The 23,636-nt window shown below is 40.8% G+C and overlaps 1 protein-coding gene across 6 annotated transcripts; it reads left to right on the top strand.

Annotated features, from left to right (window-relative positions):
• The first annotated feature begins 366 nt into the window (after positions 1–366).
• Positions 367–23,051, top strand: HPS5 (HPS5 biogenesis of lysosomal organelles complex 2 subunit 2). 6 transcript variants are annotated; one of them, XM_059848991.1, is made up of 23 exons: positions 367–497; positions 1,693–1,862; positions 2,252–2,362; positions 3,112–3,176; positions 3,783–3,975; positions 5,417–5,550; positions 6,104–6,319; positions 6,632–6,703; positions 6,949–7,037; positions 8,004–8,182; positions 8,406–8,564; positions 9,627–9,786; positions 11,805–11,928; positions 13,567–13,713; positions 14,221–14,286; positions 14,766–15,370; positions 16,518–16,641; positions 16,820–16,975; positions 17,548–17,667; positions 17,964–18,077; positions 18,395–18,501; positions 19,182–19,455; positions 19,984–23,051. In XM_059848991.1, exons 2-23 carry the CDS (start codon positions 1,755–1,757, stop codon positions 20,042–20,044), a joined length of 3,384 nt encoding a protein of 1,127 aa, XP_059704974.1. In that variant the 5' UTR covers positions 367–497; positions 1,693–1,754; the 3' UTR covers positions 20,045–23,051. The 6 variants fall into 6 exon arrangements, 5 of the variants coding, with proteins under 5 accessions (XP_059704974.1, XP_059704970.1, XP_059704971.1 ...); XM_059848987.1 differs by having other exon boundaries at positions 19,170–19,455; XM_059848988.1 differs by having other exon boundaries at positions 367–570; positions 19,170–19,455.
• The last annotated feature ends 585 nt before the right edge of the window (positions 23,052–23,636 follow it).

Genomic DNA, 23,636 nt, shown 5'->3' with positions numbered 1-23,636 from the left:
GGCAGTAAAACGGTACCGCCATCGCCCCCCCGCCCCCATCCCCGCCGCGCCTGGCCCGGTCCGTTTCCCGCCGTCACCCGTCCGCGCGGGCCCCGCTCGTCGCCCGCCATCGGCCCCGGCGGCCCGTCCTGCTCCGCTCCCGGGTCGGCGGCGCCGCCTCGCTGCGGGGGAGGGGCCTCCCCTCGGCCCCGGCCCGCGCGCCGGGAGGGAGGGGGCGCCGCGCGCGTCACGGCGTCACGTGGCCGGCGGGCGGGTGCGCGCGCGTGACGCCGCTTCCTCCCCCTCCTCCTCCTGCGCGGGCGGCGCGTGATGCAGCGCGGAGCCGGCGCGCGCTCCCGCCCCGCCCTCCCTCTGGTCACGTGGGCGCGCTGTTTGGAGGCGGTGGCGTGAGCGGCACCGGGAGAGCGCGGAGCGTCGTGAGGGAGCGGCACCGGCACCAGGAGAGCGCGGTGAGGGAGCGGCGGCGGCAGGAGCGGCACCGGCACCAGGAGAGCGCGGTGAGGGAGCGGCGGCGGGAGCGGCACCGGGAGAGCACGGAGCGCGGTGAGGCAGCGGCACCGGGAGTGGCAGGTAGAAGGAGCCAGCCGTGCTTCCTGTGCCCCGCCGGGGCTCGGCTCCCCTCTGCTCCCCGCGGTTTCTGAAGGGGTTTGGGGGTTCCTGTGTCCTGTGTGATCCTTCGCCTTACTCCGGGTACGGGAGGCAAAGTCCCTCGGTGTCGCGGCTCAGCCCCAGCCGGCAGCTCAGGGCCACACGGGAGGGATGGGGCACAGAGCGGGCAGGGCAGAAGTGGCCATTAAGGTTCTTAAGACGCTTTTGAGAGTTTAGAAGATCTAACTTTTAGTTTCCTTGGCTAAATGTGCCTCTTCCCTTTTCATAGTGCCTGGTGAGAGTGAGCGCTCACTTTCCTTTAGAGGAAATGTAAATTTCCCCCATGACGGCTTTTCTGGGAGGGAGTTCCTTAATTTATGGGATCGCATACTAAAGGTTACTTAGAAACTCCGGGACTTGCCTGTGCAGTGTAACAGGTTTAGCGTTTTGTTAAGCAATATACAGGTTTAAACTTTAAACTCAACAAGAAGTTATTTTAGAGTATCTGCTGCTTAGGAAAAATATAAGGTTGCGATTTCAGTGGTTATTTAATTCTTGGTTTTCACTCTGTGTTATCTGTTGAATGCAGGAAAAGACATGCGGTGGAGAGGACAGCTTATAATTGTATCAAAATGCACAAATGCAGCTAATTCTAAATTTAGTATAGCTTGAGAATAATGCTCCTTAAATTTACTTTTGGGGGAGGATATTATGTAGTTATAAAATGCCAATGCTAAATGTTTTCCTTGAGAAAGTTAGTTAGTTTCAAAATAAGATTGCATACTGTGGGGAGAAGTGAATTTTTCCAGAAAACAAGGTGTTTTCTGTGGGTACAGGTTAACTTGTTTCACAGGCAGATGTAAATATAAGTACAGTTTAAATATTTCCAGGTATGTTATATGATAGGTTAAGTCTTCAGAAATGAACTTGAACAAAAGCTTCTCATAAATGAAGCAGGAGTCTTGTTTTCCAGCCCTTGGGCCTCTTTTTGGCGAACTGAAACCTGATGGTTTTCGAGTAGGAAAGCACTTGGTGTTTCTTTAAACACTGAACACCAGCTCAAATGCTAAAAAGTGAGCTAATCAAGAACTTTATTTTTGGCAGGTACAGCTAAAAGCTGAAGCTATAATGCACCCATGAGTGAGCAGCACTAGTTGTGTGCATCCATGGCCTCTGTGCCAGTAATTCCAGACTCTTACAACCATGTCTTGGCAGAGTTGGAGTGTTTGGATCCATTGCTTTCTGCACTCAGGTTGGATTCCAGTCGTCTTAAGGTGAGTTTGTGATGTATGGCTTATTTTATTTTTAAAATTTTTTAAAATTTCAAGTAATAACCCCATTTGGCTAATTATTTGATTAAGCCATAGGATTAATCTAACTCTTTTTAGGGTGTGTGCGTGCCATCTTAGTGGATGGAGTACTTTGGGAAGAAAGAGTGAAGATAATGGACCCTGTTACTCTGTGTGTGTTTCCTTTATGCAGCTATGGGTAACACAGCCTGACACAGCTTACACTGTTTGCTCCAATTGCAAAATGCTGTTTAATGATTTTCACTGCCACTGGTTCAGGAGGGGTAAACACAGCTGGCAAACAATGAAGCCTTTAAAAAACCCACTGTGATCAGAACTTACCAGGTTATGCATTACGATTTTTATTCCCTCAGTGCACATGTATAGATGTGTCAAAGAGATGGCTGGCTCTAGGCAGCTCAGGAGGAGGACTGAACCTTATCCAGAAGGATGGTTGGAAGCAAAGGCTCTTTCTCACTCACAAGGTAAGGATAAAAATTTTAAATTAAAATTTCCAAAAATGGGGCTGGGAAAGAAACATTATTTCAAGTTTATGTATTTTAAGGGTCAATAGGTGCCTTCAGCTTACTGGGTCGTCCAAAGAAGGTGAAGTTTTGGACTGCTGTGTTTAAAATAGGCTGTGGTTCTGGAGGGTGTCCCCATAGTATGTGTTAAATTAGATTTCATGACGCGTGAAAAACATTACTTCAGAGTGTCAGACCAGCTCACACGTAGATAACTCCCAGTGTTTGAGTGTTCAAACTGTGACATACTTGGATAAGTGAAGTGAAAGGCTGACTTACTGTTGCTGGAAGAGATCATGAAACAGGGATTGTTATTTGTACAACCAGGTGCTGTTTCCTAGGAGCCACTGCTGCTTCCAGTATAGCATTAATACAGCCCATTTTTTAAGGCTGGTAGCACCTCACTTCATTCTGTCAAAATGGCTTCCAAAGGTGTGAGGACAGAAGAGTGATTTTTGTGCTTCCCAAATCAGAGAACTCAGTGCACTCCTTGCTCTTGATGTTGTTGTGCTGCTGTCAGCTGCATCTTGGAGTAAACTCAGTGTTTGCAAACAAAACCCAAGCAAACAGTAAAAACCAACCACATCACAGCAGAGTGGTAGCATCTGTTGCCATGAATCTGGTTTATATCTTAAAGAGGAAAGCTGCATGGTGGTAGTGACAGTGTAGGGACAAGTTTCACCTGTTCTTACTCCTGTGCTTGCTTTCAGGAAGGTGCCATTTCCCGGGTGGCCTGTTGTTTGCATGATGAAGACTATGTTGCTGTTGCCACCAGGTGAGTGATCTACTCACAAACCTGAGCACTGGATTAATATTTTTAAGAAGCCTCAAGTTTCAGACGTGGACAGCTGCTGAGAACTCAGAATTAACTTACCAGCTTAACTGGTAGAGGCCACTACAAGATAATTCTCTGCACAGACAGTTTGCTTAATTTTTTTTTTCTAGAGTAGTCATTCTAGGTTAAGCATTAGTTCTGTAACAGAACATCTATGGCAGAGCTCATGCATGTGAAATTATGATGATAAATGTCTTTCTCAGACATTTCAGCATAAAAAGAAGCATTTTCGTTAACATGGTAGGGTGAGATTGATAGTTAATTTATTAACTATCAATACTTGCATTTATTAAAATCCATTTAAATGTTTTTCCACATCCTCACTTGCAAGTATAATAACTGTAAGACTAGCCTTACAAAGCTGCTTATACATTGCAGTGCAAAGAATTAAGTGTGACACTTGTTGAAATCATGCAGCCTCAAACAGAACCAGCTCTGAGGCATGCTGCTTTGCTTGGGTTCTCTCTTGCTTTGAGAATCTTTATTAACTGATAAAACATTAGAAGACTTATTTTCAACCCGTATTCTCCTTTTAACTTGTTGTAGCCAAGGCCTTGTAGTGGTCTGGGAGCTGAATCAGGAACGTCGTGGGAAGCCAGAACGGATTTATGTTTCCTCTGAGCATAAGGGCAGAAAAGTCACGGCTCTGTGCTGGGATACAGCTGCCCTTCGAGTTTTTGTAGGAGATCATGTGGGAAAAGTATCAGCCATCAAGATTAACACATCGAAACAAGGAAAGGTAAAATGTTGCATACTTTGATTCAGCTTAATTCACAAGGGCTGTGTGGAATCTTTATTTTGGCAAAGTGGAACAGAGCAAGATTTGCCTGCTAATGAAGTACTGGTAGTTTAAACTATTGGGATGAAGAACCAGTCTCTTGAGACAGCCATAGAAATCCTGACCCATGAACTCACCCCATCCTTATTCTATCTATTTTAGTAATGGGACTTGAAAATGCTTTCAAATGTTGAGAATTAAAAACTGATCAATCTCCTGCTTCTTGGAATTTACAAGTATCAAAGTTAAGGGTCTTGGTGTTTCTGAGCCTATTGGATTCCTTTGACTCCAGCTACAGGTTCAGCTGTTAGTTTCAATTCAGCTGTTGGTCAGAGAGCAGTCCCAGACTCTGATTTTGCTTGGCTTTGTCTGGATGCTCTCATTCTTAAATGTCTGGATCGGATAAAATAAATGGTAGGTGGTCACGGAGCCTGCATGCTTTATATTTTGTGCAGCCTGATTTCTAGCCCTTGAGTGTTTTTTAGCTTTTACTTCTACTGGGTCCTTTCTTTTTAATCAGTAAAAAGGAGCAGAACCTGGGAATGGTTGTGTTTGTCCAGGTGCTTTCTAGCCCTCATGGAAGATTTGGAGGGAAAATTGACTTATAAGTAGCAAGAGCATTATTACATTTAAATAAAGAGAGGGGGGAAGTCAGCTGTAGGAGGAGAAAAGGGCAAGGCACATGGAATCTGTGCCTGTTCACGCCTCTTAAAGGAGCAGGATTGTTGGATTTCTCAGATAATGTACTTTGTCATATTCCTAAGAAGGGAAAACAAGTCTAAGCTGGCAAAAATGGTGACTGTCTTGACAGCAAATTCAAATGCAGTTCCCAGTAGTTTCCTTATCCATAAGTCTATCTGAGACTGTTCATTCACCCATGCAAACTGAGACACTGGTAAGATAATTAGTATGTGAATAATTTGTGGCAGGGTAACAGAGAAAGTGAGTTTGTGAACAATCTAGTTCCAATAAAAGTGTTTTTTTGTATCAATTAATCTCTCTGGTCTGTTTCCATTAACTGCTAGCTCAATGTACCTGTGGGGAGAATTGGAAAAAAAAATCACCAAGCTTACAGTAGCAGGAATAAAACCCTCTCTTAATGTTACAGGAAAAAAACCTTTATAAAGAAATATTAGGATGCTACAGGGATGTGACTCTCTTTTTCTTCAATCTTCTATAGTGGTTTTGGGAAAAGGAGGATTTAGACTGCTGTGCTTCTGAGCATTGTAGCCTTGCTTTGTGAAGACAGAGAAGAAAGGCATCACTCTGTCTTATGCTGTGTATTCATAGCATACATGAGTCTTTTCTGAATTTTGCTATTTTAATATAATGAAACAGTCTTTACTTTGAACTGAAGATCAGCATGTTTTCTCTTTTTTTTTTTTTTCTTTTTTAACTGTAGGCTGCTGCTACTTTTGTGATGTTTCCTGTCCAGATTATAACCACTGTAGATTCTCGGGTGGTTCAGCTTGATTATTTGGATGGAAGACTGCTCATATCTTCACTTACCCGCACTTATTTATGTGATACTGAGAGGCAAGTTCTATTTAATTTCTGAAATACTCGACTTCAGAGTCACACACAGTTTCTGAAAGGACATCAGTGTCTCTTTACCTAGCTCATACACCCTCAGTCTGTTTCTGAAGATGTTGGGAGGGGTAGTGTCAAAAGTTTTACTGAAATCAAGATAAGCAACATCCACTGTTCTCCCCTCAACTACCCAGCCAGTCATTCTGTTGTAGAGGGCTGTTAACATGATTTCCCTTCCATGAATTCATGCTGACTGTTCATAGTCACTGTCTTTTTTTTAATGTGATTGGAAATGATTTCTGGGAATGTTCCCATCTTCCCATCACTAGGTTGAACAACTGGTTCTGCTGAAAAAACCCCTTTGATCTGAGCATTCATTTCAGCTAATGCATATTTCTGCACCCTGTCTTGTTTAAACTTTGGGTAGGCTTTGTAATATTCATTACAGATTTTTTTAAGCACCAAAACCAATTCAGGGGTGGGGATTAAGAAAAACATAAAATTAATTAGAGCTTTTATTAATGCTCCCTTACTTAACAAGTATTATTTTCCCCTCTAGAGAGAAGTTCTGGAAGATTGGCAATAAAGAGAGAGATGGAGAATTTGGAGCATGTTTCTTCCCTGTTGGAAGAAACAGTGGGAATCAGCAGCCATTAATATACTGTGCTCGACCTGGCTCGAGGATGTGGGAGGTGAACTTTGATGGGGAAGTGCAAAGCACACATCAGTTCAAGCAGCTGCTCTCATCACCACCTCTTCCTGTTGTTACTCTCAGGTAGAAACTTGACTTTTATCAGTGTTAAACTTGTTTGGGATGTCCTTAAGACTGAAAAGACTAAATCAATTCCTGCTTCAGTCAAATGTTAATCCTAGCTGTCATCTTAATACAGTCTTCTCTAAGAGGTGTAGCCAGTAATTATCAAAAATGCCCAAACCTTGATTCTGCAGCTATGTCTGTGAGCACAATGAATGCTGCTGTCATGAGACTATATTTATTTAAGCTAGCCATGTATTGACAGGATTAAGAATTTTATAAAGTAATGGTGTTGTAGTTATGCTTGTAGTTGATGTTAATTTTGTTTTGTAGGCAGGATCCTCATTATACTGGTTCTAGCTGCTCTCCACAATCTTTATCTTTCCCCAAGCTGCTGTATTTGACGTGAGTATTGACAGCATAGCTTCCTGTTGATAAAGTAGGCTTAAAACATTATATATTCTCCTAATTTATAATTACCAACCTCAGGTTTTTGCATAAGAATTTCCCAAGTATCATGCTAAACCTGTCTCACTTCTTGCTTGCTATACTTTATCCAATGTAATCCCTGCATATTTTACAATTTTTAAAATTTTTACCTATTTTACCACAATTGACAGTTACGTCATTAACACATGCTTTAATTACAGTGAGCACTGTGTGGTGACCTGGACAGAAAGAGGCATTTATATTTTTCTTCCCCAAAGCCTTCAAGTCTTACTCTGGAGCGAAATTAAAGGTAAACTAAAGTTTCTTAAATGTTGCTTTGTAACATTGTCTGTTACACTGGTCGTTCCTGTAGTCCTTGCCTAACATGGAAGCTATTCAAGCTCATTTTCTGCAGCTGGATGGCAGAATATTTGTATAAAACTTGTCATCTGTCTGGTATATCCTTGAATATTAACCATCTCCCTGCCTCCTTCAGCCAGCCCCTCCTTCTATAGATCTGAAAACATGCTTCTGGAGAAACAAAACATGGTGTAGAGTGACTCGTAAAGTACAGTAGTTAAAATACAGACCATTAACCTGCAGAATCCTTTCCTCTTTACTCAGGCTCCCTGTCAGTGTCTTTTGAGGGATAATCTGCCTGCTGAAAGTTTAAAATCTGGTTGTTTTTTTTTTTTTTTTTCCCTAAAACCTGTCTAAATTGCATACAGAGAATATATTTATTTGGCAAATGAGTGAACCCTCATAAACAGTGGTGTGTTGGTTATAAGCAGAGTCCTCCAGTAGTTATTGACCATCAGTCTTTCCCCTTCTCCCCATTTTGGTGTTAAGTTTGCAATACCTTTGTTGTGGAGTGTTTGCATACAGCATAAGTATTGTATTTGAAAACTTCTGGAAGGCCCAAGTTGTTTTTTTACCAGTGAATATTTTCCTTCTGTTTCAAAGCTAACAGTTATGTATTTGTCATCTTTACCAGGCTTTTAATTTTTCATCTCAGAGCAAAAGGAAACTTTTTGGTAATTTAGTGTATTTTTTGAATGTTTTCTAGAAATGCAACTCTGGAAAGTTTTGACGGTGTGTTTTATAGTGATTAGGTGCTACATCAGCGCTCCTCAGTGTTTGTTTTTCCCATGCATCTCATGCTTTGCACTCATTTGCAGTCAAGTGAGAATATGCTTTCACCTTCTTTCAGGGACAGAAAGGAATGTTGATTAATGACTTCAGTCCTTCAGGTATTGCTCTGTGTGTGGTTTTTCAGATATTCAGGATATTGCAGTTCACAAGAGTGAGTTGTTCTGTCTGCATACAAATGGGAAAGTCGTGCACCTCTCCCTTCTGCTGGTCGATCGCTGCATAGAGCGTCTGATGAGAAGAGGATTCTGGACCCTTGCTGCCAGGGTCTCTTGTCTCTTCCAAAATTCTATTGTTTCTTGCAGAGTAAGTCAATACCTCTTTGTAAATGTGCAATACAACTTCACTGTCTTTCCTGTCCCCCCCCATCCACTAAGTTTTATGGTCACTGAGAATCATTTTGTTGGAGCTTTTAAAGTTATTTTAACATTATACTTTAGGGATGAAAATCATCCTACATATATGGTATCTTTTGGTTTTGCATGTGCATTAGAAATAATAATGCTTTTGTGTCGGTGGGTACTTTTAGGCAAGAAAAAATTTGCCTCTAGACAAGCTGGAGCACTTGAAGTCTCAGCTGGATGCTTCAACCCAGCAAGATCTCATTGCGCAACTGGAAGAACTGATTGCAAAGTTGGAACCTCTGGATTCGGCATGCAGCAGTAGAAGGAGCAGTATTTCATCTCATGTATGTGCATTGGTAGTGCCAAAAGTTTTATCTGCAGGTTCTATCTGTATGGCTTGAAGTCACTCCATTGCTCCCTTGGACAATGAGGCTTTCATTTTTACCCTGTCTACTCCATCTCATAATACCACACTCTAAAACTAGGTGGGATGAAGAGATATGAAACACCACTACTTGCAATCTGTAAGCTCAGACCTCTGCCTCTTTCCCATATTGTTTTAGGGCTAATGGCTGGGATTGGTATGAAGATGGCTTTATCCACAGCTCTGTTTAATGTTTTAATGTGCTTCAGTAATGATAGTCTTGGTTATAACTGTAGTTTTATATGGTGAAAATGAATGTCTGAGTGTCTAGAGCTATCTTAGCCCTATGTAAAAAATTGTTGCACTCTAAGAAGCTTAAGGAGAAAGCTCTAAAAAACTCAAAGCATATTTCTAATAAGTATACAGCTGCTTTTCAAGAAAGGGGAAACGTTTCATAGTTTATACAATATCATCAGCTCCTGCTTTCCCTTTAACAGTGTTTAAAAGGAAAGTTTAAAAATCCAAGTAATGCAAATACCATCTTGATATAGTAGACAAGTTTTTCTTCATTAGCCACTGTAAACCATGTAGACTGACCGTGAGCAAAAAAAAAGTGTGTTGGTCCTGAAATTGAATCGTTTTGTGGGGTCTGGAATTGTGCTAGCTGGGTATGGCTGACCAGCAGGAACACAGATTCTTGGGTATGCAGCTGCAAAGGGGTGAAGTGGCAGTCTTGACTGCAGGACTAAAGCTGAGGTGGGTTTTGCCTTGCACTGGGTACACCAGTTATTCCAGTTGCTTTCCTAAAAGCAATTGCAGCGCACACATCTTTTTAAAGGCACTGAGCAGCACACTTGCTGGCATCTGTGTCCTTTTCCATTGCACATATGGTAGAAGTACTCTGTTAAATAGGAGTTTTCCAGGCAATGAATTTTGAAGTGCTCTGAGGTTATTTGTGTGGGTACAGTCGGTTGAGTTCATGGCAGAAAGAACAAGGAAGTGCAATTCACATGACGTCTAACTCCTCTCCTTGGTCTGACAGGAAAGCTTCAGTGTCTTAGACTCTGGAATCTACCGTGTTATCAGTCGAAGGGGCAGTCAGTCAGATGAAGACTCATGTTCCCTCCACAGTCAAACATTCTCAGAAGATGAGAGACTTAAAGAATTTCCTGCACACCATGAAGATGAGCAACTAGAACTTGGTAATGTTTCTTAATGAAAATGTTTGTTGAATATGTTTGTTCATTCTACAAGAATTCAACTGCATTGGCTCTGTGCTCTTACTTTCCACTTTCAAGTTATTCATTATTAATACATGTAATTTGATCAATTGAAAGAGTCACCCCACCTTCCAGCCAAAATCCTTCCTGAAACACTGGGTTGAAAAGGTGGCTCCACAGAATCAAAGAAGCAAACAAAACCCAGTGAAACAAAACAAAAGGTGTGGAGGGCTTTACCAAGCATGGGCTTCACTCCAACTTCCCCCTCTCCATGTGTAATTGAACATTAGTGCTAAGATTCTTTCAGCTGTCTATGCCAGTATCAGTTGAGCATCAAACAAGATTTTTTTGCTGCCAGTATCCTTTTGTAATATTTGTTCCAGAAAATAATTTCTTAGTCTGGATTCTGGCTTACATATCTTTAGGAGAAACAGAATTCTGATAAGTGTCCTTAACTTTGTCACAGGGTTTCCTTTGCACAGGGCATCATCTCTTACACATGTAAACATTAGTGTAGGGGTGCTAGAATAGTTTATAAGTAACATTTAGCCCATGCAGGAAGCTTTTTTATTTTCTGACACATGCCTGTCACTGGACTTTAGCTAGAGTGAGACTGTGATAGGTCTTGTTCTCTGCTCTGGTTGGGATTGGGAGGGGATGCAGAAACCCAGGATGATGAGGAGCTGCCTTGTAACTTAGCCTTTTTATAGGACAGCCTCTCTATCATACTATCTTTTAGCTTTTGCAAGGAGTAGGTGCCAGTTGAGGATGGAGAGAATTTGGATGCTTTGGAGAAAACCACACTGGGGTGGAAGAGTGCAGAAAATGGTATTTAGTCCCCTACTTGTCAGTAGTGTTGTCCTGCTGTGTAAGATACACTTAGGTGTACATGTGCCTCTTTACCTACATCACCGTTAAAACAAGTGAAGAAACTCTGAAGTGCCTCAGTCCCAACGTTAAAAGTCAAAATTCAGGTGACTTAATTTTTGAATGTCAGAAGATAGAAAGGTTCTTTGTGTTCCATAAGAGATGATAAATTTGCTGATTATTTCCAGGTAGAGAAGTTCTAGATGGTTCTTGAAGCACGCATACTTGATTTGGTATTTGGAAGAAATGGACTTAGTGTTTCCCTGTTCACAGTGACATAAGATGTAATGAGTATTTAGGATTCTAGTCTGCATGATGAACAAAAGCAGCCTTATTTACAGCCAATTGTAAAATCAGTTGTGACCTTTAGGCACTGTTGAGGGATTCTGATGGTAGATTTTCTGTAACAGGGGAGCATCTTTTCCTCTCAACGCTGTGGTTACTGCTGACTGTTGCAAAATGCAATGTCATCCTCGCTTAAAATGATCCCTTTTTTCTTGTTGACATCACTTAAAGATCAGTGTATGCTTGTAACAGGAAATTATTGAGCAAAACACATTGTCAATACTGTGAGGGATATGGGAGAGAAAAGGAAGTAGTCAGTGATTCTGTATTTCCTCTGATTCTCACCAAAAGATTGATTGGATTTTTAAGTCCTTTCAAAGAAGAGGGTGATTTATACCCTAATCATGGCTTATGTGTCTCTTTGTTCTCATGTGATTTAGATTTTGGAAATCATGGTCACAGCTGACTTTACAATTGGTTGTAAAATGATATATGCCACAATACTTCATTTTGCTATGTGTATAAACAACTCAGTGGATTAAATCAAGGTTTTGTCCTCTAAATAATCTGTAACTCTAATTTTAGGAGATTAGCTTTCATATTGTTGTTGATCATTATTTTTCTTGCTGTAAAGCCCAAACACTATTAATAAAGCAGACTTAACTAGGTTCAAAGTCAGTAGTAAAATGGCCCTTGAAACCTAGCTCCATGTGTTCTTGAGTATTAAAAAGGAAAGTACAGTGGGCAGGTTATCCATTAATGATTTAGTGACTTGTAGGCTGTTTCACTGTTCCATTTTTTTGCCAGATCACTGTTTCATGAGTTTTTATTTCAATTCCATTTGTCAGAGAACGTATCTCATGCATCTGTGGTGGTTGAGGCTGACCGGAATGAGACATTTCTCCCATTCAGTATTCCTTTGTCATTCCGTTCCCCATCTCCTCTCGTCTCTCTCCAAGCTGTCAAAGAAAGGTAAAACATGCAGCAGGTTCACTCATCCATTACATCTTGCCTTCTGTCCCCTGGATTTGTAGCATTGTGTGGTTTAGTTCATATGCTGTTCTGCAAACATGGAACACCTGAACTGGAACACCAGAGATGCAGTCAGGTTTGCCAGGCAGTTTAAATCTTCATCTTGGCTCTAGTGAAGATACAAAGAGCTCCTGGTAACTTCGGTGGAGCCGAGACTTCAACCTCAGTTTTAAACAGTTAATAATTATTACATGTCTAGGAATATTTACTGTTACTCTGTAAACTCTGGTTGTGGTTTGTATTCAAAGGAAAACTTACTGAATACTGTTTTGGGATTTTGCCTTCCTGTATCTTAGGGGGAAGGCTTCTTATGTTGCTTAGGGACAAACGGTAGAATATTCAAAGCAGACAGATATTGCTAAAATACACTTGGATAGTGGTCTGTCCTATCCCCACATGAACTTTTCAGTGAAGCTTATTGGTTTCCCAAACACTTATGGAATAATGGTAGCTCATACCTGCTGCAATTAGATCTGCATCCATTTTATATATAAATCACATTGGTATTTTAAAACTCTTTTTTTATAAAAATGGAGGGTAAGGGGGTGGCTGTACAAATACAAAGGTGATGGTGTTACATATTTAACTTAAAATTTCCATGAAAGTGCTGTATGTTAATTACTTAGCTAAAATGTCTCTGGCCTGGCAATGTTCTGAAAAATTGTACAGCCTTCCCTAGATCACTTCAGTATGTAAATCGTGTCCTGCAACAAAGAATTGTGGCTGCTATCAGCAGTGTGAGAGTCTCAGAATAAACATCAGAAGTACATGCAATGTTTTGAGTTGTTTCTAAACCGTAAGCAGCCTTGAGGACCTTACTAGTAATAAGTGTTTCTGCTAACAATGAAAGCTACATTTTCAAGTATTCCCTGCATGCATTAATCATTAAATAAAATACTATCATATTTACAGTTAATTATGTTGAGTTGGGATTTTTGGCTTTTTTTTTATTTTATTTTTTTTAGTTCTAGAGCCGAAAGCAGGAAGCTTATTTTTTGGTCCAAATCTTGTTGACATAGTTCTCTTCATGGCAGTGGTAGAAATAATTGAGTTCTGCTGTGTTCATTGAGCTTTCTCTTCAATTAAATACCTGAAGGAATAGGGACTGCTGAGTGAAAAGGATGTTGTTGGTGAGCTTTGTAATCTGAAGAATTAATTTGAAGCATTGTCAAGTGGTTTCTTACCACCAAGAGTGACATAATTTCCTAAAGATGCTTTATGTTTAAAAGCTTTAAAATGCAAAAGCTAAAATGTAGCAAATCTGCATTTATTTGCATACAAATCACAAATACATGTCAAAAATCTATGGCTAATGTTGCTATGTGGTCCTGCTTCTCCAGCAGGAATGTTAAACATTTCAGGTTTCTGTTCTGTGATGAAAACATGATCATGACTGGAGTACAAATTTTGAGCAGGTTCTTAGTAAGTTTTGTTCCTTTTGGGCATCACTGCTCTCATCCTTTTCTCAAGAGTTCTTCAGATTATAAAGTCTCTGAAATGATGGTTTGAATGAAAAGAGTGCTTGGTTTGTTTCCTTCTGAACTTCTGGTGTTAAGTGTTTGAACTTGTGATTCCTAGCGTTTCCAGCTTTGTACGCAAAACCACGGAAAAGATTGGCACACTTCATATAAGTCCTGAATCTAGAGGGAAGCATGAAGCAAAGGATGATGAGCAGCTGCCAGAACTAACTCTTAATCCAGTAGCATCTACCCAGGAAGAAAAAGAGTGAGTGCAAAATCACATTTTCTTAGCAGTTGTTCAGCATTTGCTGGATGTCCTGAGGATAGAAAAAATTCTTTCAAGCAGAATGCAAACTTGGCATTAGGTTTTTCCAGCTGCCTTCATTCCTGTGGTGGGTTTCAGTGGTTTTCCCAACTCCTTTCTTAGAGCTGATGAGGCAATGAACACAGAGCTAAGTAATTTCATATTCCAGTGCTTATTTACCTCTTTGGACTAACTTTCATACAGTGGCATGGTACTGTTTTTTGTTCAGTACCTGCAGAAGTCTACTGTAGCTGGAGCAGAAGTAATAGTAGAAAGTCACAAAAACAGTATTATCTGTTGCTCTTCGTGCCCAGTTTATCCATAATTTCTGTTGAGCTATTCCTTCTTACAAGTGATAGCTTTGTATTTAATAAAGGAATTAGTGTTGAAGAAATTTTTCAGGAAATCCTCAATTTAATTATTGAAGTTAATACTTCAGATGAGACTGAAAAGAATGTGCTCTTCTAGGTCAGAACCCCAGAACTGCCAGCTTCCTGAGGAGGACCGTCTCAAGGCTGCAACAGCAGAAACTATGTAAGCAGAGAAATTTTTTACTGTATAGATATGTAAGCCTTTGGCAGAAAAAATGATTGGGTTTTTAAAAAATTTCTTTTCATTCGTTTAATATGCGCGTAAGAGTGATTAAATGTCTATTAACATAACCTGAAAGGATCTCATTTGGTGAATTATTTGATTCCTCTTTTTAAAACCAAGCAAAACTCACTAAAAGCTCTTCTAGTGTTATTCCCTTGTCTTAAGTACAAGCATAGTTTAAAAAAATCAAAGTCACAAATAAAAATTCATTCTAAAGAGATCCTAGGGAGCTCAAAGAGTGCTGAGTTCAAATGTAGACAGTGCGAAGTAGCCTAAAGTCTGTTTGAAAAAAATCACAAGAAACCCAACAACCAACTCCAAGTCAAGTGTAGGAGTATAGCTACACAAAACATATTTGAAACTTCACTTTTGGCATCTTATAATTGCTTAACCTAGCAAACTTCTTTTTTATGCTGCAGAGCCAAGCTCCAGGATCCCCTGATTTTGTTAGAACCTCAATGTATGAGAAAGGTCTTACAGGAATGGCTTGTCTTTCTGGAAGAAAAATTCAGGCAGGAGCATTCTGCTTTGTCTCTTAAGAAAAACAAGACTGTGTGTGCTGAAAATCAGAGGGCAGTCCTGGAGGAAAACCTGCAATTGGCTCCAGCTGACAGAGACCCAGTAGACAAGGAACAGAGTGGTATTTTAGAAGACTGCATTGAAAAGGAAAATACTGATGAAACCTGTGTGAGCAAAACCACGTGTGAAAATGGTACTGATGTGACTGGGCCTCTGGGCTGTGGCTTTCAGGTGTCTCCTCCATGTCCCATTGAACCTGATGTTCTGAAAGATCTTGTGGAGCTGACAACTCTGTGCTTTGAGCTGCGTGTCTTTTCTGCTGGGAGTGCTGAGGCTGAGGAGAGCTCTGAGGGAAGTCTGCCACCAGCAGCTGCAGGGACCTTGGCTTGTAGGTTTATGCAAAGCTACTTCTTCCTTTTGGATTTAAAGAGAGTAAAGCAGTGTATTATAACCACGTGTGCCACCAGCCCTAATGTGTGGGAAACATACATTGCAGGATTGAAAGGTAAATGATGAACTTTGTATTGCTTCTTAAACTGAAAATAATACTGGAAGGGAAAAAAAAAAGAAAAAAACCTTGAAGACTCTCATAATTGTGTCTGCAGGTTTTCCTTCTGCCAGTGTAGTGTGGCAGGGGGAGGATGCTTGGTGTGTGGGAGTTTTTGTTCTGGTTTTGGGTTGTTTGGTTGATTGTTTTTCTCCCAAATAATTCCCTTTGGAAGAACTCAGCTCACCTGGTTAGAACATAGTGCTAATAATCCCAGCATTGTGGGTTCAAGCCCTGTATGGACCATTCACTTAAGAGCTGGACTTGTTGATCGTTGTGGATCCCTTTCAACTCAGAATAACCTGTGATTTCTTAAAAAAAAGAATTGTTGGCTCCTTAGAGAGGGATTGTTCTCCTCCCACTTTGCAACTTTAAACCTGTTAGTTGTATGGACCTTGTTAATGGAACACTGTAGTCATCCCAGCCTATTTACAAACATGAACTTCTAAGAGCAAAAGCATCTAATTAGAATCACAAGTCTGTAGAAACAAGGCAGAAGGGAGAGGAGAGGCTTCAGCATTTGCATTGGACCATTTGGCTTGTAAAGGAATGTAATTAATATGAAACAAAACTGAATGGAGTAGATGCAGATGAGTGGCTTGTGGCCACTTCACAGTTCCCTGTTCCACAGAAATACTTTCTGATCTTTTGGATGCCTCTTCAGTTTTATTGAACCAAAGCTTCATGATCATATTGGAAAACAGAATGTTTTCTGTTCTCTGCACTCAGCTTTTGCCTTATGTATTTCTTTTAAGAGTGAATTAAAGCCTTAGCATTGATTCTGCTCCAGCAGAGAGCAATTAAACAACAGAATCTTGCTTTGAGGGTTGGTGTTTGGTGTTTCTGTTTCTGGGAATCTCTTCACTGTTTGGATTCTCAGAGCCCTGGAAGTGAAAGTAGTGTATGCATTCCCAGTTTGTCCTTAGTTGGACTGCACTTGTTCTTGGACATAAATACCTGCATTTCATCAAGATTGAGGTGGATGTTGAACTTCCCATGAAAGCAGTGATAGCTGTTCAGCAGAGGGATGAAAGGAGGGCTAGGACATGTTAAGGAAAAAAAAAAAAAGCCCAAATCTTCTAACTTGTGTGCTGATTTATTTCAGAAATAACTTATCACAGTCCAGTTGCTTTAGCGATGGAAAGTGAAGATATGTTGAAAATACTGAAGCTGCTGCATGACCTGGGGCCATGGGGTGACAGCCCACTGTTGCTGGCACATGCTCAAAGGTTTGTACCCAAATCTCCTGAACTTCCTGGCAGGAATTGCTTCACTTACTTGTAAAGATTCCTGGACTCTCTTAGAGAGATCACCTTTCAGTACTATTTTGAACTTGCGGGAGATCTTGAAAAAATTTATTTTGCTGTTTGGTACTAAAAATAGGTTTTATTCTCTTTCTTTCTCCAGGCTTTATGAAAAATTTGGGGAAACAGCTCTTCGGCCCTTGATCAAGTTCCACCCCTCTATTTTACCTTCTGATATTAAACAGCTTTGCAGGAATGATCCAGCTCACTTTTTAGCATATTTAGATAGTCTGGTGAAATCAAAGCCAGAGGACAAAAGGTGAGGGGAATGGAGAGTCCTTTTCATTGTCTGCTCTCTTCATCATATAGCTGTGTTGGTTTTTTATTTTTTTGTTTTAGCTTTTGGGGACTTTTTTTTTGTGTTTCTGTATCTGTCTGCTTGGTGTTCTTAAGCATTAGGTTCCAAGTAATTCTGGCAGTTGTAGCTGGCTTTAGACTGGAGTTTTTGTTAGGTTAGTATCTAGTTTTAAAAGGGATTTACTAAATAATACTTTTAATGGAATTGATTTTTTTTTTGTTCCTATATCTGCAGTTCAGTGTACCAGGGTTAGATTACATTTAAAAAAACTCCAAGCAAACCAAACAAAAAAACCCCACAAACCCGAAAAAAAACCCCAAACCAAATGTGTGGGAACTCAACCTGCAAACTTGATTTTCTGTGGTTGCCTAAATTTATAGAGACATAAATTATTTTAGGCTTTTCCACACTTAATTTTACATCCCCACCCCCTTTTTCTTTTGTGAATTTGTCCACACACAATCTCTGCTTCTCCATATCTGATATATTTAAAACTGGTAGGATTTTTTTTTAGTGTCTGCTTTGTTTTTCAGGCCATTTCTCCTTAGGTCTCTTCTGCAGCCGGAATCTGTACGGTTGGATTGGTTGCGCTTGGCAGTTTCTCATGATGCTCCACAAAGGGCAAACACTGTGGATGAGGAAGGAAATCCCAGGTAAAAAGTTGTTTTCATCCAAGGTCCTGAGTGCAGCAGAAAGACATTACAGCTCTGGTTTTGGGTTAGATTTTGTGTGAAAGTTTGGATCACTGACTCCTTGGAGCATTTTGTAGTGTTCAGCAGAAACAACCAAAGGATTGAATAACTTTTATTTGCAATGCCTTCGAGAGTGACTGCTCTACTGAGACTACACATGGTGTTTCATTCATTTTTCCTCCTCTCTTTTCATAAATCTGGCATAATGTCCTGAAGAAAATCAATAATGCTTTAAAACTGAGTTTCTCATCTTCTAGGCCAAGATCGCATTTGTTTACTTGGGGCTACAGCCAGCTCATTCTGCTCTTGATTAAACTCCCAGCTGATTTTGTTATGAAAGAGAAGATGGCTGACATCTGTAAATCACATGGGTAAGGAGAAAACTTAGTAATTCTAGATACTTGGTTAGTAGGTATTCTGACCCTGAGAAGATAGAAATGTAAATGACCTATCTGCTTTTTGTTTGGACAGGGTTTTTTAAAAACCTTTCCTTTTTTGAGGGTAAATATTCAATGTCCAATTTAATGTACCAAATGGGAGGTATTCCTCGTGTCCCTACTCTGTTTCTGACATTCATTAAATTTAATTGCTTTTGTCCTTACTGATACTTAAATGAGCATGTGATTGTTCTTGACTTTGGTTTGAACTGGGTATTTGATTCCTAGAAATCTTTACTCTCTTATTCAAGATTTTGGCCTGGATATCTTTTTCTCTGTCTGGAGCTGGATAGAAGAATAGAAGCCTTTACTAATATTGTTCACTTGGATGATTTGAGCCTGTTGAATGGAGAAGATGGTTAGTGATTCTTAAGCTGTATAAACATACTTGTGTAATGTAGGAACTGCCCTTATATAGCAGTTTGCCCAAAGCTGAATTGAACTTTTATCTTTTGAAGTGTTTTTGTAGCCCTGTGTGTAGTACAGCATATTTGAAACACATAAATGGATGTTATACGCTGGTATCTTCATGCTGTCCTTTGTGAAATCAGTTGTGCTAGAAAATGCTTTAAAGTTAAAGAATCTTGATTCGTTTATCAGTAAAAGCTGGGGGTAAAAGCTAACCTTGGTGTTGGGGACAGAAGAGTAGGAAGCCTTTCTGCACAGCACAAAACTCCCCCACTACACGTGCAGACACCCAAAGTTAGGGTGAGCAAAGCATTGTACCACAAGGCAGAACATAAGAAAATTCACTCTGGCCCTAAGATGGACAAAACTTTGTCTCTTGACTTAATCCAAAGTGAACTATTGTGAAGCCATGTGTGTTCACTACTAAATCTTTACACTGAGTCAGTCGGGGCAGTACATTTTTGTGCACAATTTGCTTGTTGATAATGCTTGTTTTCTTAAAATTTCAGAGTAAAACAGAACAGCTAGCTTTCCTTTTAAGTACAGATATAGTTTACATAGTAGTCTTAGAATAATCCTTGTTTTACAAATAATCTAACAAACTCATTTTACATCTAGGTTCCATTCCAGAGACCATAGAAGAATGGAAGTTCGTTCTGCATCTTGCACAGAATCACAGCACAGCTTCCCACCAGCACAGCCCACAGAACGGGAATGCTGTCAGCAACGGAGGCCCGAGCTGCCCAGACTGCATCACTGTGGAAAACGTCGCTCTGTTGCTGGCCAAGGCCATCGGCCCAAATCGTGCCTTGCCTCTCTTGCAGGAGTGTGGTTTGACACTAGAATTGTCTGAGAGGTTTACTGGTGTCTGTGAGATACTGAGAATCGCTGAGAAAAGGCAGAGGTAAGAGATGTGTCAGCAGAAGAGCCACGCTATTCTTTTTGGATCTCCTCCATGCTTTAAACTTCCTTTTTGGCTTACAGGAAGATACAATGCTTCACATTTCTACCTTCGGTTTTAGACTCATCTGAAAGCTTTCCTCTTATTTCAGACTCATCTGAAAGCTTTCCTCTTATTTCAGACTCATCTGAAAGCTTTCCTCTTATTTTAGACTCATCTGAAAGCTTTCCTATTATTTACGTGTTTTGCAATGTAGACATTTTAAAATTGAAAATGAGGAAACAGGAAATCATACATTAAAGGTGTATGTGAAGGAGATTCTCTGAAAGAGCTCTGTTCTGCTGAGACCTGTACAGACTGATCTCTCCTTCTCCTTTCAAAGGTGTGAATGGTGATGTCAGGATGTTACTTCTGAAATGCAATCATGTTTTTTTACAAACTTCTCTTTAAAAAGCAAACCAAAGCTCTGTTGTTCTTTCTGTTGTTTTTTTTACTGTTTGACTTTTTTTGTTCCCTTTGCTTTATTTGCAGAGCGCTGATTCAGTCCATGTTGGAAAAGTGTGACCGGTTTTTGTGGTCTCAGCAAGCATAGAAAACAACTTGGGAGAACTCTGGGAACATTTTATACTGTAATGACTGTATATTCAAGTGCCTCTTAAATTTCACAGGCCCTTAAAAATAACAAACTCCTGTCTAAAAGTTCAGTTATACTGAGCCAGTCTGCATCTGGCAGGTATCTGACCTGGAAGTGGCAACAGTTCTTCCTTATTCCTTTGGAGAAGACTTTTGAGCTGTAGAATGTAGATCAAAACAAGCCAGTATTTATTTTGAAATTAGGCTCACAGATTTCCAGGATGAAAATTGCTGAATTTATTTTCTGAGTCTATAACTTAAGTGTTCAGGGATATGAGCCCCAAAGTATTAAATTATGGTGTGTAAATTTTTTTTGCTTTTTTGTTTGTAAACATGAGAAATTCCTGGGAAGTATCGAAGCCTATACTTGTTTAGCTTTCCTGTAAATGACATTTACCTTTACTGTTGCTGTAGAAGTGTCTGTTATGGTACCCATTGGTTTTTTCCCCTTCTTAAATTATATGGACAGGCCTTGCCTATTTGAAATACCTTAATCGAGTCAAGTCTTAAAATGGGAGGGAAATATTTTTAAGTAGTGGATTTATAGTTAAAAAATACTGATTAACAGACAAGCTTGTTAAATGAACTCGCTGTTAAACTACAAACAATATTTCTAAATTGCACATACCTGTTTGTGCACTGGGACCACAGACCTCAGTTGTGATACTCCAACAAACCTCGGGACAGTGGATTAGAATCAGTGTTATTTAAGTTACAAAAGACCCTGAAGATCCAACTTTCCAACCATTAGCCTAGCACTGCCACATCCACCACTGAGCCATGTCCCAAAGTGCCATCTACATGTTTCTAAATGCCTTCAGGGATGGTGACTCCACCACTTCCCTGGACAGCCTGTTCCAGTACTGGACAATGCTTCTGGTGAAGAAATGTTTCCTCATATCCAATTAAATGTTCTCCTGGAGTAACTTGAGGCCATCTCTTCTTGTCCTATTCCTTGTTATTTGGGTAAAAGGAACCCATCCCCACCTGGCTCCAGCCTCCTTCCAGGCAGTTGCAGAGAGCGGTGAGGTCTCCCCTGAGCCTCCTTTTCTCCAGGTCAAACACCCCCAGCTCCCTCAGCCTCTCCTCACAGGACTTGTGCCCCAGACCCTCCACCAGCCCCATTTCCCTCCTCTGGACTCACTCCAGCCCCTCAATGCCTTTCTTGCAGTGAGGGGCCCAGAACTGGGCACAGGATTCAAGGTGTGGCCTCACCAGTACAGGGGGACAATCCCTGCCTGGTCCTGCTGGCCGCACTGTGGCTGATCCAGGCCAGGCTGCCCTCGGCCTTCTTGGCCACCTGGGCACTGCTGGCTCATGTTCAGCTGCTGTCAGCAGCAGCCCCAGGTCGTTTTCTGCCCAGCAGGGTCCCAGCCCCTCTGCCCTGCAGCAGATCAACACTGCCACCCAGCCTGGTGTGTCTGCAGCTGGCTGAGGGTGCCCTCCATCCCCTCATCCAGCACTGATAAAGAGATCAAACAGAACTGGGCCCAGCACTGAGCCCTGGGGAGCACCACTTGGGGCTGGCCACCAGCTGGATTTAACTCCATTTCCCACCGCTCTCTGGGCCTGGCCATCCAGCCAGTTTTTTGGTTGGTGAACAGTCCACGTGTCCAAGCCATGAGCAGCCCATTTCTCCAGGAGAGTGTTGTGGGAAACACTGTCAAAAGGTTTTCTTGAAGTCCAGGTCAACTTTGGTAATTCGACAATTCTGACATTTTGAAAAGTGAGAGGACTTATTTTAATACAATTTTAAAAGCTGAAGGTTTATATAAGTCTTTTTAGATGAATGCTGTCAAGAAAGAAGTTTTTTTTACATATCTGGTTGAATATGAATATTCACAAAATCACTTGGATTTTATGTCTCATTTACATAACTGCTTTGTGCTAGCCCTCTCTGCATTTAATGTATCTTTGAATGAGTTTCTTTTTAGGCTTCTAGTTTTGATCCTCTTCACTGTATGACTCCCATTTTAAGCAGAAAGCCACAGCATCTGGTCAATACTCAATTTTCAGAAATATCATTTAGATAAAAAAGTAATGCATTAATTGGAGCTAAATTTAATTAAAATTTGATAATTTTGTTTTAAAATGATGTGAAAATACTGCTTTATAAGGCATCTTTTTATGTAGACTTGCAGCACTTGTAGTTGTGCAAAATAATGCTTTTAATCAAAATAGGACTGAGTACAATGTTTGTCCTTTTGAAAGATGCAGTCTGCAGACTATTTCATCTTGTCAGCAAGAAAAACTTGGGTGTGGTGGGTTGGTAACTTCACATGGGGAAGGGAAATTCCAGGGTGACAACACATCAGGCTTCCAGCCAGAGTGTTGCTTGTGGAAAAGCCAATACAGAACTATTTCTAAAAAAGAAAGTTTTAAAGCTTCTGTGGTTTACATACTGCCATGGGAAATAGAAGGATCTGTGCCATCAGGATTACCCCATGCTCTCAGAGTAAGGTTTGGAATGGGAGCCAGGCACCTACCAGATGGTGCTGGTGCCTGTTCTGTTCCCTGCCAGATGAGCTGCTGCTGCCTCAGGGGCTGCCACAGTTACCTACCACGGGTTCATGCAGTGTGTGGTGTAGCTGAGTGCTCCCCTTGCCTTCCTCAGAGGAATTCCTGGATTTCTGAGAATGTGTCTGGCTTATCTCTGCATGGTTCCACTCTATTTGCTTGGTGTATTTTGTGCACATATCAGCCTCTTTCTTCTGTGGAAGTTTTGTACATGTGATTAACTTTGACTAAGGGTTGGGGCCCATTTTTTTTCCCCCCCCAGTAAATCATAATTCCAGTTAGAGCATTTTTTTAAAAAAAAATCATGTCAGAAGGGTCATACAGATAACATAATAGGAAGTGTGTGTTCAGATTGTGTGTCCAAAGTGAGCTTGTGTTTATCATTTCAACTAACTTGGCTGTCAATAAAGAGTGAGAACGTACTCTCTGAAGAAGAGTTAGAAAATTAATGTTTTCTATTCTGGATGAGTTTGTTTTTATCTCATATGGGTCGGGTGAAGGGACTGAAATGAGAGGGTCTTCTGTTCAGAAATGTCTGAAACAGAAACTGCCTGAGAGGGTCTTCTGTTCAGAAATGTCTGAAACAGAAACAGTTGCACAGAGCAAGGCTCCTGTCAGCCAGCTGAGCACACATCACTGACAGCTCAGCCAGCCTCATGGGGAAGATGAGCTGCAGCTCAGCTTTGGTTTTTGTGAGAGAGACCCTTGAGAAGCAGAGATGAATAAAAGGGGCTTAACCTGGAGCAGCATTAAGTAGAAACTGCTGGTGGCGTTTTCTGTTTATCAAAGAAAAAAGTATCATACATTATTTCACTATTCGAAACCTATGGGTGAATCAATTTTACTTCAGATAAATACCTGCATTTTCAATCTGCTTCTTGAAAGGAGACAAGTTTCCAGTCATTCTCCACGTCTGTAAGCCCAAAGTCACTGTTAGTGTACCTTCAATACTTGGCAAAACTCTTGTAATGAATTATTGCACATGTAAGCATAAAAAAGGTACTGTTTTTTCCCAGATTAAGAAATAACTGCAG

This window comes from Haemorhous mexicanus, chromosome 6, assembly GCF_027477595.1.
Source record: "Haemorhous mexicanus isolate bHaeMex1 chromosome 6, bHaeMex1.pri, whole genome shotgun sequence".
Lineage (NCBI taxonomy): Eukaryota > Metazoa > Chordata > Aves > Passeriformes > Fringillidae > Haemorhous > Haemorhous mexicanus.
This window is presented reverse-complemented; position numbering and strand designations above follow the sequence as displayed.